Source organism: Benincasa hispida, chromosome 1 (assembly GCF_027475165.1).
Source record: "Benincasa hispida cultivar pf3 chromosome 1, pf3_genome.v1.1, whole genome shotgun sequence".
NCBI lineage: Eukaryota > Viridiplantae > Streptophyta > Magnoliopsida > Cucurbitales > Cucurbitaceae > Benincasa > Benincasa hispida.
In genome coordinates, this window is record NC_143478.1 from 43,385,911 (window position 1) to 43,403,505 (window position 17,595).

The 17,595-nt window shown below is 35.8% G+C and overlaps 1 protein-coding gene and 1 long non-coding RNA gene across 3 annotated transcripts in view; one reads left to right on the top strand and one right to left on the bottom strand.

The window, feature by feature from the left end:
- Positions 1-1,459: 1,459 nt before the first annotated feature.
- On the top strand, positions 1,460-3,632 carry LOC120073614 (uncharacterized). Its single transcript, XR_005480768.2, has 2 exons — positions 1,460-3,300; positions 3,385-3,632. It is a non-coding gene; the product is annotated as an uncharacterized LOC120073614 (long non-coding RNA).
- Positions 3,633-6,132: 2,500 nt separating this feature from the next.
- The window catches only part of LOC120080791 (ARM repeat superfamily protein), a 105,236-nt gene continuing 93,773 nt past the window's right edge, over positions 6,133-17,595 (bottom strand). For both annotated transcript variants that reach the window (XM_039035423.2, XM_039035431.2), the window contains exons 24-25: positions 8,504-8,620; positions 6,133-7,063 (exon numbers count right to left, since the gene is read on the bottom strand). In XM_039035423.2, coding sequence (XP_038891351.1) covers positions 6,839-7,063; positions 8,504-8,620 — 342 coding nt within the window. In that variant the 3' untranslated portion in view covers positions 6,133-6,838. The remainder of the gene's footprint in view (positions 7,064-8,503; positions 8,621-17,595) is intronic.

Below are 17,595 nucleotides of genomic sequence, written 5' to 3' on the forward strand. Positions count from 1 at the left end.
AGCAAAGTTGTATTATTGACTCCACCATAAAAACTGAGTATGTACACCGAGGAGACATGATTGTCACGTAGATTGTCTCTAAAGACAGCTTGGCCGATCCATTTACAAAGGCTCTCTTGGCTAAAGTGTTCGAGGGTCACCTAAAAGGACTGAGACTGTAAAATAGATAGAACTAGGGCAAGTGGGAGAAGTATTGAGTATCTGATGCCCTAGTTTATTGTATTTATTCTCTCATTACTCAACATTGTATCTATATTTGTATATATATGTAAAATCCACGGGAGTTTTGGTCCAAGTGGGAGTTTGTTGGGTTGTATGTCCTAAAACTCGCAGTTTGTAATGTTAAACATATTCTATTATCAATAAAGATGTTATTGACGTTTATTCAATAAAACTATTGTTGAATATGTGAATTGCACTTGTAAAGTTTAAATTCAATAAACTAAAGACCATGGCTATTATATGAATACATGAACTTTATGTGGAGACATACAAATTCAGTAAATAGCCAAAATGGTCTATAGTAAACGAATAAGACTAGGTACCTTATTCTGATAACACTATTGGATGCGACCCACTTTGTACTTGTTACAATTTATTGTAAAGTGCTACAAACAAAGTGATCCTGATTTGTTCATGTTTTGACATGAGGAGTGGGGGCGTTCTATGCAATGAGTTTATATAAGATCAGACGAAGAATTAAGTCACTCTTACTTTATAACGTTGTTTACTGTTTAAGACTGACTATTTCAAAGCGATGACCTAGGTAACTTGACCTTAATCCTGAGCTAACTATGAACTTTTGTTTATTCGGGGTTATCCTTAGATTTGCATGGGTAAGGATTGACTCAACAGCGCCAACTCAATAAGCCTCCCATTTTAGGGGTAAGACCGGGTAGATAGCTGGGGACATAGGGGGTAAAACAATTTTTAACCCAATTGTTATTACGGACAACCCGTGAAGAATTAACTTACTAATCACGATTATATCGAGTGGACATAATATATCTACAGTGAGGGAAGTGCAACAACTAGGTTTTAGTGGAGTGATCCGATAGTTAATGAATGATGGTTAATTAGGTTAAAAAGTTTAGCTGATTAATCATGGATCGTTGGAGCTCATGATCTATAGGTCCATGAAGTCCCCCTACTAGCTTATATCGGACTAAATCTTAGAACAGTGTGACAAACGAATTTGATATGTTCAAATTCGATTTTTGGAGCAAAGCATTAAATATATACGACATATTTAACGTAATGTTTAATTATGAATTAAACAGAAAGAAAGAGAAAATAGGAGATTTAAATAAGATTTAAATATCAAGATTATGAATAATGATTCATATTGGGATTTTTGTTAGATTTGATATTAATTTGAATTAATTAAATTGTTTAACTAATTATTTAATATTAATTTAATTTTAAAACTGATTATTAGAATTAATTTTGAAATTAGATGGAATTGATCAAAATTGCATTAAAAGTCAAATTGTTGACTAGGTAAAAAATGCAATGGAAGTCAAATTGTTGACTTTTGACGTTTGAAAGTCAAAAAGTCAAATTTGTTGACTTTAAACTTTGACCAAATTAATGGAAAAATCCAACATTTGTGAGTAAAAAATGAAAACTTTTGTATTACTAAGTATTGTCTCCATTTGAAGACACTTGTCCCACTAAATCCTACTTTGAGTTAGTGGATTTTTTGAGTCAAATTTTCTTCAAACTCAAAGTTGCATGTTTACATGTAATGGTCTTTAAAAGGGAGTGTTTAATATTTTTGAAGAACTCTTGACCATAGTGGGTTTTGATGAGATTATGTGATAATCTCATCCATTTTTTCTCTCAAAGCTTCAACATTTTTTCTCTCCAAATTTGTTACTCACCGGATTCCACCATCCCATTCTAAGGTCGAAAAATAGTCAGAAAGACTCTCGTGGTGGTCTACGAAACGTTATGAGGAGATTGGAGCTGATTTGGAGAAGATTCAAAAACTACAAAAGTTGTATTTTTTCCACATTTTTCTTGTTTTATTGCATGCATGCTTATCTTTATAGTTAATTTAATTAGAGTATTTTAGATCTGTTTTTCTTTCGATGCACATGTGTTCATTCCATTAGACCCTTGGTCGCCGATTGTTGAGCGTTGTCAGTAAGCTCTCTCTCTTTAGTCCTCTGTCGACCTCTACCTCAAAACATCTCTTATCAGATCCGATTGCTGGCCTTTGCTCCACCACTCATTGCCATTTAGCAGATGTCACCCCCATCCACTATAAAAGCCGCCACTATTGGAATTTTGGTCGATTTTGGGTGAGTTTCTTATTTTGTTGTGAGCTTTTGGCTGTTTTGGTTGGATTTTTGATAATCCAGTAAGTTTTGATCCAAAACTATGTTCACCCATGTTGTGTTAATTTTAGATCTGAGTTTTGAGGGGAACTTGTGTGTTGTTTAGTGGAGTTTAAATTGTTCTGGCATCCTCTAAGTAATTATCTCAGGTTTTGAAGCTCTTTGCTGGTTTAGTCTAGGGGCTGTAAATTTATTCTGATTAACTATTATTGATATGTGCATAGGGTGGAATAGGATTTTGAGGATTGGAGGTGGTTTCGATTTAAGCTACACTTGGGTATGACTTCTGGAGGCATTTGGGTTGAGTTTAGTGTTTTAGTTTTGATTATGGAATATCTAAGTGATTTCCTTTTGTGTTTAGGAAGACTTCAGAGTTATTTTCACTCAAGCTAAAAAGGAGTTTAGTTAAGCTTGCTTGAACATATTTGAGTTTGATCCCAAGATAAGTGTCTTACTACTTGTTCGCCCGAACCAGATGCCCTAGTCGATGTTAGGATTGAATACCTACTACGAAAGCATGCTTCTAAATGTATTGGGTTGACTAGCTTTGTTTCATTGATGTATGATTTGTTTTGGGCGTGCTGGAAGCTTATGAGCTATGTTGATATGAACATGGCACAAGATCTTATATTTACATTTTGCATGCTGGATATATTGGCTAAGATAATATGATTATGATTTATAGTATGAGGTGCCTATTAGTTGTTTGATGCATACTAAATTAGATAGTGACTATCTATCGTGCTGCATACATCTTATGCTTATGAACCTTCGGGTTCACCACTTATGACTGACTTGGTGTCCCTATGGGATCACCACTATTGCCATAATTTTTGTTCCTCCGAGATCACCACGACAATCATGATTTATGTTCCTTCGGGAACGCCACTATTGCCATGATTTGTAGGCATTTGGGCTCACTACTTATACCCATGTGCACATGTACCCGAAAAGGAAGGTTAACAACTTCATCTAATGGACTAAGTTGTGGATCACTTACTTAGTATTTTATACTCACCCTTTCCTTTGATATGTTTTTCAGGTAAAGACAAGAACAGATTGATGAATGACAAGAAGAATCCATGACCATTCTATTGGGACTAGATCGACGCTTCTGCATATGTTTTCCATGTCTTTCATGTTCCAGTTTCTAGCAGACGAATGTTTGAGTTCTTTATTTGTTTTACTTTATTCTATTTTGAAATATCAAGTTTTATAGGTACCCAAAAAAGGTTTTATGCTATTTAAACTTTTACTTTAAATAAAGAGGTTTGATTGGTTTTGCTTAAATTGCAAGATGTTTATTTTTAAGCCTATACATGCATATAGTAACGTCCTAATAATATATGTTAGAAAGTCAGATCGTTACACCAAAGCCTAAAAATTTACATGAGTTAAGAAGTCTTCAGGGGTACTTAGCTTACATCCGGAGGTTTATTTCCAACCTTGTTGGTCAGTGCCAACCTTTTTAAAGGCTAATGAGAGAGGGAGAGAAATTCAAGCGGGATGAGGTCCATCAGAATGATTTTAATAGTATAAAGAAATATTTACTTAATCCTTGTCCTAGGCACTCCTGTAGCAGAAAAATAATTGATATTGTACATTGTCGTGCAAGAAAGATCACTGGAAGCATTGTTGGTAGATCCTTAGAGGTATTGTTGGCATAAGAAGGGGAGCAAGGAAAAAAGTCTGTCTCTAATGTCTAAAGCTGAGATCAAACTTTGCTACTATCTTGATGGTTCTGGACGATGTAACTATAAACATATCACTTTGTCAAAGGTGGGTTATACCACCAATTGAGACTGAATGTGAGGAAACGGACATGATATTAGTTAGTTTAATTGACAAAGAAGATTGACGACAACCCATTATAGATTATCTTGAGCATGGAAAGCTTCTGGAAGACCTCCACCATAAAACTTAGGTGTGGAGAAGACCTACTCACTTCATTCATTACAAAAGGATTTTATATCATCATTCCCTTAAAGGGCTTTATGCCTTGGAAAAGAGGAATCAACGAAGGCTTTAGAAGAGGCACATTTAGGTGTTTGTGGCGCACATCAACTTAGACCAAAGCTCCAGTTCCAATTAAAGAGAATGGTTTATTACTAGCTCAAGATGATTTAAGATTCAATGGAGTATGCAAAGAAGTGTGAGGCTTTTCATTACATGCAAATTTCATTCATCAACCGTTGGAACTTCTACATCTGACTGTAGCTTCATAACCTTATGGGGCCTTGATTTTGTTGGTTCTATAACACCTAAGTTATCGACAAGATATTCTTACATCCTTGCAACAACAGATTACTTTTCAAGGTGAGCATAGGCTATTGCACTAAGAGAAACCAAGAAAGAAAATGTGGCAGACTTTATATGAACTCGCATTATTTACCGATATAGTATTCCTCATCAAATTATGACAGATAATGGATGACAATTTTCTAGTAGCTTGATAGACAAATTATGTGAAAAACTCAAGTTCAAGGAGTATAAGTTGTCCATGTATAACACCATCGCAAATGGATTACTAGAAGCATTCAACAAAACGTTGTGCAACCTACTGAAGAAAATTGTCTCCAAGTCGAAGGAAGTTTGGCAAGAAAAGATTGATGAAACATTATGGACTTATCAAACCACTTATTGTACTTCTCCAGGTATTATGCCATATTCACTTGTTTACAAAGTGGAAGCTGTTCTCCCTCTAGAAAGAGAAATTTCATTGCTAAGGATGACAGTTCAAGAAGAGTCAACTACAGAGGACAATGACAAATTATGCCTTCAAGAGTTAGAAACACTTGATGAAAAGCGACTAGAGACTAAACAGGAATTGAAATGTTACCAACCACGAATATTCAAAATCTTTGATAAGTTGTGAAGTCTTGATCATTTCAGATTGGTGATCTAGTACTTGCTGTAAGAAGACCACTCATCACAACGAGACATATAGAAAATAAGTTTACGCATGAAAAACCCTACATCATCAAAGAAGTCTATACAAATGGAGCATACAAGATCGTCGATCAAGATGGATTAGAATTGGTCCAATCAACGACAAATTTCTTAAGAAATTTTATACTTGATAAATATATAAAAAACTCCTTATCGTAATAATACAATCTACTTCCATACATCAAGCGTACGCATGCAACTGAGAGAAGAATTAGAGGATCAAGTGCTAAACTTTGAACTACATTTGCATCAAATCAATATCAACATAAGTTCAACTCTACGAAACAAGTTTCTTTGAAAACCTTGTGTGAACAATATCTTCAATTTCAACCATTCATTGCAATTTCTCTAGTATAGGGTCTTTGAATTATTGACTACCTACTTTTTATTTCGTACTTGATCCCTAAACCATTATACAACAAAAAGGCTATCAGAAGATGAAAATAAAAACATTTATTCAAGTTGTAAATGTAACAACACATCAAAATCTAAGAATCAATTAAATGAAATTAAAAGTTTAAATTTAAAATTTACACTTTGACATATAAGGGCCAAATTTTTTGTTCCTTACCAAAAATAATTATTCTGTAAGAGTCATTTTTTTAGTACCCTTATATATATATAAGGACATTATGTAACTTATGACATTTCCAAGTAGAATGTTAATTATCTATGATTCAGACATCCAAAATTTTCAATTATCTACCATCCTAAAAAACAAATAGATCCTTAGTGTTAGTCAGTATGCAGGTACTGTATCCCTCGAAAGATCAATCTATGGCCTCGATGAAAAGTTCTAACCTAAATTTACATAATTACAGATAAAATTTCTCCCACAATATGCAGACTAGAATTCTAAGAACATTATTTATCCAAACACGATCAATTCGGTACATTGTAAAGCCTCTATAATAACCAATTACCATGGCTACACTTGGGTAAAAAGAAAAAAAGAAACGAAAATTCTCCCAACTGGGCTAAAATTTAGAACATTAGAATGTTAAATACTTCATTACAACCAAACTTATTAACCGTCATTTCTCTAGTAAAAGAAATAGACGAAGCAGGATCATCACCTCTTTTCATCACCAAAACGTTGCTTTCATCCAAGGAATTCGTCCAATTAACGCTAAGTGGTTTTTAGTTTCTGCAAAAGGTTTTCCTTACCAATAAATAATGTGGTTCTGGTTCATCTTTTCATTCCTCAAGAGTGCGAGTAACCAATTACTACTTTATCATCTCCACTAGCCACAAAATTCTGACCTGAGCTTGAAAGGCAGAAAAGAATGAATGATATGAACAAAATTTCAACCTTTGGCGAATTGACAAATTTAAATACGGCACTGTACAAAAAAGAAAAATAAGAAGAAAAAAGTAGCTACAGAGGATTGTTATAAATTATGCATGCCATTGCCCAAGATTGACCAAAAGCTTCCAAACCAGCCTGAACTTTCAACTGCCAAATGCATCCCAACAACAGAAGCGGCCATAATCAGAAAAGCTAAGAGCTGGGGATCCTCTAATGATGTATAGATGGCATGCAGCAATTAAGTCACATTTGGTATATTGCGATGACCATCAGCAAATTCACGAACTAGACGCTTCAGAACTCTTCCACCCTTCCCTTGCATATGTCCATAATTAGTCTTTGCTTCATCGCAACTTTTACTTTCAAGGTAGTCACGGGCTGCATCTCCAAGAGCCTTTAACCATAGTGGCACAAGGGTTTCTACTTCCCCTGGTTTCAAATATTCAAGTGGGAGAGCCTGCACCTGGAAAAAAGCATACAACTTTAATAATCAAAATGCCAAAGTTAAAAAGTATGTTTGCATATAAATATTGAGTCATGATTTCAATTCATGTTTAGAACAGGAGCCACGGATCTAAAAACCAGTTATGAAGATGTTGATCATCCTATTCTTACGGTCTCCTTATTCTTTCTTGTTGGTGGCAGGGTATTACTTTAGGTGTGCACATGCTTTTTCTTGAATAAACAATGACAGATATAACCTGGTTTTTGGAACTATTCATCGAAAGGACAAACTCTTCAATCTAAGGCCATCAAAACACAAAAATGCAGAGTTTAGAGCATTAAACCAGAAATTTTTTGAAGAGATATGGATCATAAAGATACTTGAAGAATTAAAGTTTCCTCAAAGTCTATATAGATTTATTAGCTGCCGTATCTATAATTCATAATGGGAAATTATTTCAAATGGTAAAACGGTTGAAAATATTTACTAGATATAGCAAAATTTTAGAACTATCAATGATAGATGTTGATAGACACTGATAGACTTCTATCATTGATAGTTCTAAAATTTTGATAGAAGTCTATCAGTGTCTATCAGTATTTATCATTGATAGTTCTAAAATTTTGCTATATTTTATAAATAATTTGATTCATTTTTCTATATAAAAAAATAGTCCATTCATAATCCAATTCCACATTATAGAATAAATTATCTGATTTTGCTTATTCCAAATAAGCCAAAGAGTAACCGGATAGTGCAATTCCAAAGGATTGAAAATAAAGCAATCAACCACATCATCTGGGAGAGAAATAGACAAATTCAGCTGATTGAAAATAAAGCTCCAAACTTTTTGGGACAACAGAAGTGGAAGAAAATGTGGTCCACGAATTCCATATCTCTAGACTCTAAAGCAGAGACAGCAGATGAAAGCGAAGGAATCCAATGAGGAAACTTTCTCTGAAGTCTAATAGGAGGGGAGTGTTAGTTTATATTGATTGTAAACAATATTTAATTAGGTGTAATCATTAATATAATATTTTTTTTCCTCTTCTCTTTTCCTTTCTCGTTTGGGACCTTTCTCGTATATAAGAAAGTTGTGTATTTCACTCGCATTTAATTTCATCCTGTTGAGTTATAACCCCTGTTATTATTATCTATTAAGATTTATTTTTCCAAATACAGTAAATATATCCTACCAGCTCATGGTACCAGAGGTAACTACATTAGTCTCTATCAGAAAATAACGCAGGATTCATTTGTTTATATTCCTTTTCAGAAATATAGTTAAAACAATTAACACACTTGGAAAGTAAATTATAGTACAGTGACCCATAGCAAAATCATCCTCCTTTTCTAATTATAAGTTATAACCATTATGCAGAGCCATTATGCAGAGCCAATATTTACCAACTGACATATATATATAGAGAGAGAGAGAGAAAGAGAGAGAGAGAGAACCGCTAATAGTAGCCAGCCATGCAAAGATTCCCAGCGCAGGACAGGTTTCAAGTCCGTTCTTTCACTTACACTGCAGATTGCTGCCAATTGTTGCAGAATTGTTGCACACTTGTGAACCTGAATAAGAGGTTACGTGTTAACTTCACTGCACTGCACGCCTTGCAAATATTTAATTAGACGAGAAACAATTTCCTTCACGTGCAAAATTTACCAAAAGGAGAATGAAAGAATCCCAACAAAACTAGAGGGCCTCCAAGAGTTTATGGAACATAATGAGCAGTTATCAAAATGTTTTACTATCTGACTCCAAGAGGAAAAGGATGAAAGAAAATCTAAGAGATTTTTTTTTTTTTTTTTTTAAAAATAATAATAATAATAATATTTTTTTTTATTTTAAATTTTCTTATATTCATAACTCCCAAAAAAACAACGCAAAGTATGAAATAGCAAAAGATCAAACGCAAAAATTCATCTTCATTTACAAGCAGGCCCCACTTGTATAGAATAAAGAAGATGACAACGAAGTTCACAAACAAGAAAATCTCACACAATCATTAACATCATGCACAAATGTTTTCACTGTTTCAGGTGCTCAAATCTCGGGATTTTTCACACACCTATTTGAAATAGCAAGCTTCCATGCTTGTCTTAAAATCACACGATTCATTAACTTCGCATCTCTCTCCTCTCTCTATATATATATCAGACATCAACACCAACAAACCAAATATATAATATTTCTTTGGATTGTCGATCTGATTCTCATTGTGCGTGGGATTTTAATTTCACTGATGCTGAATTCGATGATTGAGTTGCTCTTTTGAACAAGCTTAAACTTTTTAGACCGAACAACAGGGATGATTGATAGTTCTCGGGAAGAACTATTTCTATGTCCTTAAATTTCTTTGCTTATTATGTTTTAAATGATTAAATATATATTTTTGTAGGAGCGAATTCATGCACTTTAGAGTGTATATGCCGTTTGAGGTCGATTTGGAGCTATCGAAAGTGAAATCGGGCATCTGGAACTTCAAAGGAGCAAAATTATGAAAATGCCCCTGAAGGGAGTAAGGGCTGCCCTTGCTCGGTGCCTTGCGCTGCATGCAAAGGCAATAGCATGCATTTGGCAAAAGCGCTGCAGCGCTCGCTGTGGCACTTTGGATTTTGATGGAAGGGCACGCAATGCGTGTGCGTGGTGTCTTGGGCATGCTTGTCCAGGGTATGTTAGCCCATGGTCGCATGTCCAAACCATCCATCTTTGAGTCTTGTAATTAGCTATTTCATGTTGTTTTGCATGCGAGTGATTGCTCGCCACTTTTGATATGCAAGCTAAAAATATTAAAAATTGTTTAGAGTACACTATAGAGGAAACCCACTAATCAACTCTAGGACCATGTATTGATGTACTCTTTGCAATCAAAGCTTTCTTGGTGTTATAAGATATATTTAAATTAATATATACAATTGTCCTTTATTGTATTTTTGTATATCCTAGATTAGAGTTTCTCATTCTTCTATATATATGTACCTTCTATCTAATTAAATGATAAGAAATTCATTCCTTAAAAGTACAGAGTACATGATATCAGAGCAATTCTTTGTTTAGGGTTTAGAATATTCTTTGATGGCTTTGTGAGTTAGGGTTTGAATTTGGGTCATCATTTCGAGTGGCTATTTGATGACACCGCCCACCTCAGGAGGAGTGCCGCTGCCGTCTGCCTCGATCTGCCGTCACCGTTCACAGGAAACAGCCGTGCGTGAGTCACATGCGCCACCAGTCTAGTGTTGCTCCATTGCCGCGCACCGGCGCGTGGGAGTGCGTGAGGTCGCCTTCTTCATTTCCATTAGTTGGGTTCACTCGAGTTAGCTTTTCCAGTCCATCTGCGCCTTTAGTTAGTTCTACCAACATCTACTCGAGTGTGAGGCTGTTTGTGAGTTTAGTTCATCTGTGCCTTTAGTTCTACCAACATCTACTCGAGTGTGAGGCTTTTCTAGTTCATCGTCGTTCACCGAAAATAGCCGTGCGTGAGTCACACGTGCCGCCAGTCCAATGTTGCTCCATCGTCGCGCACCGGCACGTGGGAGTGCGTAAGGCCGCCTTCTTCATTTCCATCGGTTGGGTTCGTCTCGGGTTAGCTTTTCCAGTCCACCTGTGCCTTTAGTTCTACCAACATCTACTCGAGTGTCAGGCTATTTGGAAAATACCCTTTTATTCCTAGGGTTTGTAATTGTTTTGCTCTCATTTGGGGTTGTTTCGCTCTTTGGTTTACCTTGCTTTTGATTCTAATTTGTTTAATTCTGTCTGTGGGATCGTGTGTTGGTTCTTCATGGATGAGATGAAGCATATGGTTGTATCCATTGTAATTCTCTTAGCATCAAAGATAACAGAACATAAGTTAAATGGAGCTAATTACTATGATTGACATCGTACTATTCAGTTTTATTTACTTAGTACTGATATGGATGATCATATAATTGAGAATCCACCACAAGATGATGAGAAAAAAGCTTGGCTTCGTGATGACGCTCGACTTTGTCTTCAGATTAAGAATTCCATTGAGAGTGAGGTTGTTGGTTTGGTAAATCATTGTAATTCTGTTAAGGAACTCTTAGAGTTCTTAGAATTTTCGTACTCGGGAAAAGAACACGTCCATCGAATGTTTGAAATTTGTACGCAATTCTTTCGAGCCGAACAGACATAATCTATTACAAGCTACTTTATGAGGCTTAAAAAGACAGCTACCAAACTTGCCTTATTGTTACCTTTTAGCCTGGAAGTCAAAGTTACTACAAGCCCAACGAGAAAAGATGATTGTTATGATATTTCTGAATGGACTTTCACCTGAATTTGGAATAGCTAAAACACAAATTCTTTCCGATTTTGAGATTTTGTCGTCAGAGTAGGCCTTTAGTCGTGTTCTTCGTATTGAGAGCTCTCAATCTGGTTTGTCTGTTTCTCATCCTAGTAGTGCTCTTATAAGCAAGAATAATAATTCTCGGGTTACTCCAGGGATGACCAACAATTTTCAGAAGCCTAGTTATGATAATCGAAAATCAGATTCTTAGGAGATTATTTGTCACTATTAACGTAAGCCAGGATATTTGAAGCATGATTGTCAAAAATTGTTGTACAAGGCTCAACGATCTCAGCATGCTCAGATAACTGCCACCAATGATATGGCCAAAAAGTCTATTACCATCTCTGCTGACGATTTGGCTAAATTTCAAGTATTTCAGGAATCTTTGCAGGCATCTTCTTCATCGAACCCTATTGCCACCATTGCTGAGATAGGTAATTCAAAATGCCTTCTTACATCATCTACCAAGTGGGTCATAGACTTAGGTGCCACTACTCATATGACAGGTAATTCTAACTTATTTTCAACCCACTGCCCCATCCCCATCTGTCACTTTGGCAAATGAATCCACCTTCTCTGTTCTTGGATCTGACACCATTCCTCTCACGCCATCTTTTTCTTTGTCCTCTGTATTACATTTTCCTCAAGTGTCTTTTAATTTAATTTCTATTAGCCAGCTTACTCGCGACCTTAATTGTTGTATCTTTTTTTTTCCTTGTTATTGCTTGTTTTAGGATCGTATGACGAAGAAGATTATTGATAGAGGACATGAGTCGGGGGCCTTTACATTTTTTACCACCAGATACCAAAAGTTGTAGCCTGCTCTGGAGTTACATCCCCGTTTGCAGTTCACTATCGTTTGGGTCATCCTTTGTCCGTGTTGAAGAAAATTTATCCTGAATTTCATGTTTTGTCGTCTTTGAATTGTGATTCGTGTTAGTTTGCTAAATTTCGTCGTCTTAGTTCTAGTTCTAGAGTCCATAAACGAGTTAACGCTCTATTTGAGTTGGTTCATTATGATATTTGGGATCCTTGTCCAGTTGTGTCTCAAACAAGTTTTCATTACTTTGTTACTTTTGTTGACGATTATTCTCGTGTGACTTGGTTATATTGAATGAAAAATCATTCTAAGTTATTGTCTCATTTTTGTGCTTTTCATGCTGAAATTCGAACTCAATTTAATGTCTCTATCAAAACCTTGTGCACTGATAATGTTGGTGAATATTTCTCTCATGTTCTTGGATCTTACATATGTGATCATGACACCATTCATGAATTCTCTTGTGTAGATACTCCATCTCAAAATAGAGTTGTTGAAAGAAAGAATAGACACCTCCTTAAAACAACCGTACCTTATTATTTCAAATGCATGTTCCAAAGCAATTTTGGGTTGATGTCGTGTCCATTGCTTGCTTCCTGATTAATAGAATGCATTCCTCTGTCCTCAATGGAGAGATTCCTCATCGTACCCTTTTTCCTACAAAATCTTTGTTTCCTATTTTCCCTAAGATCTTTAGTTATGTTTGTTTTGCTCGGGATATTCATCCACATCGTATCAAATTAGAACCAAAATCTTTGAAATGCATTTCCTTAGGCTATTCGTGTGTTCAAAAGGGTTATCGTTGTTATTGTCCTACTCTTAATAGGTATCTAGTTTCTCCCGATGTTCTGTTTTCTGAAGATATACCTGTTAGTCTCTCACCATCCAGTCATTGTAAAGGAGAGGATGATTTGTTTATCTATAAGATTTCCTCTTCAGCATCCTCTCATACTCAACCTTCTTCTATGTCTCTTCCTTCTCGCCCACTGGTCACTCGAGTTTACTCTAGGCGTCCTCCATAGCCACCTTTAGACACATGTTCTACACTGAAGGCTTCTTCGACATCTGATCCGGAATCGAGTGATGATCTACCCATTGCCCTTTGAAAAGGTAAACACACTTGTACTTACCCTAATTCTTCATTTGCTTCGTATAACTGGTTTCTTCACCAACTTATTCTTTTACTACATCTCTTGATTTCATCTCTATTCCTCGCTTGGTTCATGAAGCTTTATCTCATTCTGGGTGGCGTAGTGCAATGATTGAGGAGATGACTGTATTGGATGGGAATGGTACTTGGGATTTAGTCTCGCTTATGACAGGGAAGAATGCTATTGGATGTAAATGGATGTTTGCTATAAAAACCAATCCTAATAGAACAGTGGCTCGCTTGAAAGCTCTTCTTGTTGCCAAAGGTTATGCCCAAATCTACGGGATTGATTATTTTGATACATTTTTTCCTGTTGCTAAGTTAAGTTCCATTCGATTATTTTTATCCATGGCTACTACTCATAATTGGCCTTTCCATCAACTCGACATTAAGAATGCTTTTCTACATGATGATCTTCAGGAGGAAGTTTACATGGAGCAACCACCTGAAATTGTTGCTCAGGAGGAGAGTGATAAGGTATGTCATCTTCGAAAATCTTTGTATGGACTGAAACAAAGTCCTCATGCGTGGTTTCGTAAGTTTAGTCAAGCACTCGAATGTTTTAGTATGAATAAAAGTGCTTCTGATCATTCTGTATTCTATCGACGATCTGATAATAGTATTACTTTGCTTGTTGTGTATGTTGTCAGCATCGTTATCACTGGAAATGATATATCAGGTATATCTTCTCTCAAGACTTTTCTTCCAGATCAATTTCATACTAAAGATTTGGGACAATTGAAGTAATGAGAAGCAAGAAAGGTATTTATCTATCACAATAGAAATATGAACTTAATTTGTTGTCTGAGACTGGAAAATTAGGAGTCAAACCATGTAGTACTCCGATGATACCGAATTTGCAACTTGCTAAAGGAGAATTATTTGAAGACCTTGATAGATATAGAAGATTAGTTGGAAAGTTGAACTATTTAACAGTGACACAACCAGATATTGCTTACTCTGTGAGTATTGGGAGTCAGTTTATGTCTTCTCCTACAGTGGATCATTGGATTGCAGTAGAACAAATTCTATGTTATCTAAAAGCTGCACCTGAACGTGGGATCTTATATAAAGATCATGGTCATACAAAGGTTGAATGTTTTTCAGATGCTGATTGGGCTGGATCTCGAGAGAATAGGAGATCAACCTTTGGATATTTTGTTTTTGTAGGAAGAAACCTTGTGTCATGAAAAAGTAAGAAACAAAATGTAGTTTCTCGTTCGAGTGCTGAGTCAGAATATAAATCTGTGGCACAATCTGTGTGTGAAATAGGATGGATACACCAACTTTTATCTAAGATGGGTTTCAACATTACTGTGCCAGCTAAATTATGGTGTGATAATCAAGCTACACTTCACATTGCATCCAATCTAGTATTTCATGAACAAACTAAACATATTGAAGTGGATTGTCACTTTGTTCGTGAGAAAATACAAGAAGGGTTAATATCTATAGGATATGTGAAGACTAGAGAACAATTGGGAGATATATTTACCAAAGTTGTAAATGGAGCAAGAATAAGCTATTTATGCAACAAACTAGACATGATCGACATATTTGCTTCAACTTGAGGGGGAGTGTTATAAGATATATTTAAATTAATATGTATAGTTGTCCTTTATTGTAATTTTGTATATCCTAGATTAGGATTTCTCATTCTCCTTTATATATGTACCTTTTATCTAATTAAATGATAAGAAATTCATTCTCTAAAAGTACCTAGTACACTTAAAATTGTCAGTCTTTAATATATTCTTTAATAATGTTTTCAATGCTTTTCTCTCTCATGTTTTATAAAACCATTTTCTATTAAAACGTGAAGAGAGGCTACATCATATACCGACGCTGTCCGCAACTTTCAATTTTTACATGGCTGACTTGCTCACCGGATTAGAGCAAGTGCCGAACAATCGCCCATCCCGTGTTCGAAAGTCTGCAATTGTGACATGCGGCACGATAGGAAGGGCACCTTGGCCAGCGACGTTGCAGCAAGACTGCACTACAGCAACAAGGCTAGAGGCACAGCTGCACTAGGTCAGCCTCTATATATACTTCTCTTCTTTCTTTAGGGTTTAGCATGCCAAAAGTGATGGAGGCCAAGGAGAGACTAAAATTCCTTCTTCTTCCTTTTATCTTTTTAGCATTTTAGGTTAGGATTAGCTTAGGGTTTTTGAGTTGTAATCATGGATCGGAGCTCTTCCTCTCTTCTTTCTTTGTCTATGGAGAAGTTGAGGAAAGTCTTCTTGTTTTTTGGAGTAAAACCTATGTAACTACTTTTTGTATAAACGCCATATTGATTTATGCATCTTTGAATCCGTTTAAAATCTTTGATGTATGTTTCTTGTTTGGATTGATGCTCTTTACCTTGATGTATGTCGTATGCTAAAGATTTTAGACTTGCACGATGTCTTCCATCTTTGTCTAGCTTAAGTTGATGAGTAGCAATTATTGAATCTTGTATGCTAGGGTTTGTAGTCTAATCTAGAATCTTAGATCGCATGATTTGATTATGTTAAGAAAAACTTGGTTAATTAGGGTTTGACTTTCCGACTAATTAACCACACAATAGAAACCTAGGGCTTAATGCAAGTGTAAGTCGATTCATCATGACTGCTAAGGATTCTGTAGGATTGATTGCATTTAGATTAGTTGAAGCTTCGCATGAGGTTTTAATTATAACTTAGGTCGCTTGCATGGTTTAGTTCTAGCTAGCTATCCACTATTGTAGAGGATAGTTAGGCCGGATCAAGCATGTTGTTGTGCAAAGCGTGATTGAATAAGTTAAATCGAAATAGTCCAATGATAGGAAATTGCATAGGAACTCAATTTACTCCCACGAAAGAATTAAAAAACTGCCAAGATACTCGCACGTGGTCCCTAGAAGCTAACGGCTCCTTCTCAGTAAAATCACTGGTCAAACATCTTTCTTTGACTTCACCACTCACAACTTGCCTTCAGAAAGCTCTCTGGAAGTCCAACAGCCATCGGAGAGTAAATATAATAGTGTGGATAATGCTTTTTGGAGCGCTTAATTGCTCCTCAGTTTTACAACAGAAGCCGCCTTCCCATTTTCTTTCTCCCAATTGGTGTGCTCTATGCAAATCAGATGGGGAAGACCTCTAACACCTTTTCTTTGATTGTGCATATGCCATTAATTGCTAGAGAGCTTCTTTTAAATGCTTCACCACTTGTTGGGTCTTTGATAACGCTTTCAAAAACAATGTACAATAGATCCTTACTAGGCCACTCCTCAAGAAAACTTCAAATATGTTGTGGTCTAGTGCTGCAAAAGCATTGCTTGCTGAGATTTGGTTTGAATGAAACCAAAGAATGTTCCCAGATAAGGAAACCCCTTGGTTTGCTTGATTTCAGGCTGTAAAACTTAATGCTTCTCTATGGTGCTCCCTCTCAAAAGCATTTGAAGCCTACTCCTTACGAGATATAAGTTTAAATTGGCAGGCCTTCATTCATTTGGACAGCTAGTTTCAGAAGATAGTGGACTGTTTTTTCAGCATAATGTGGTCTTGTTTCTCAGCTTTTTGTTTTTGATTTCCTATGTTTTGTAACTACTGCTAAAGAAGTCTTTTTGTTTGTTTGTACTTAGTTTCTTTCTTGTTGCTTTGTAAGGCTTCTTTTTATCTTTGTTCTTTGAGTTGTTGGTTTGGATATGATGAGGACGCTAAAGGGGTGTCAACCTAGCTGAGATGTCTGGGTGTGCCTCCTAATTCTTAGTTCTTAGTTATTTGCCTTTATGATTCAAGTACACAGCTCTTGTACTCTCATTTCATGAATAATAAAGGCTTGTTTCCGTTTCAAAAAAAAAAAAAAAAAAAAAAAAAAAAAAAACTCAATTTACTCCCAAGGATAGAATCTTTGATCCTTAATTACATTTACCCACTTTATCTTTACTTTTCTTGCATACCCTATTTCTTATCCACACCAACTACCTACATTTACCACTATAACTATTAATTACACCTTAACGAAAAAATATCACGCCTCCCAGCAGATCGACCCGAACTTACCACTATTGCTACGTCTTTATAGTAATAGGAGTAGATTCGGTATTATAAATTTCTTTTGGTTTTTAGTCTTTCGCCAACCAATGATGTGTTTTTGTCGTTATTGGAAAATGATGGCTCATTTTCGTTAAATCTCTTTCCCAACCTCATTGTGAAACAAATAGCTTTGGAAAGGCAAAAATCTGATCGTATTTGGAAGGCCTTGTCCCAAGAAAGCAAAGATTTGTGGATCTTCTCTTTTG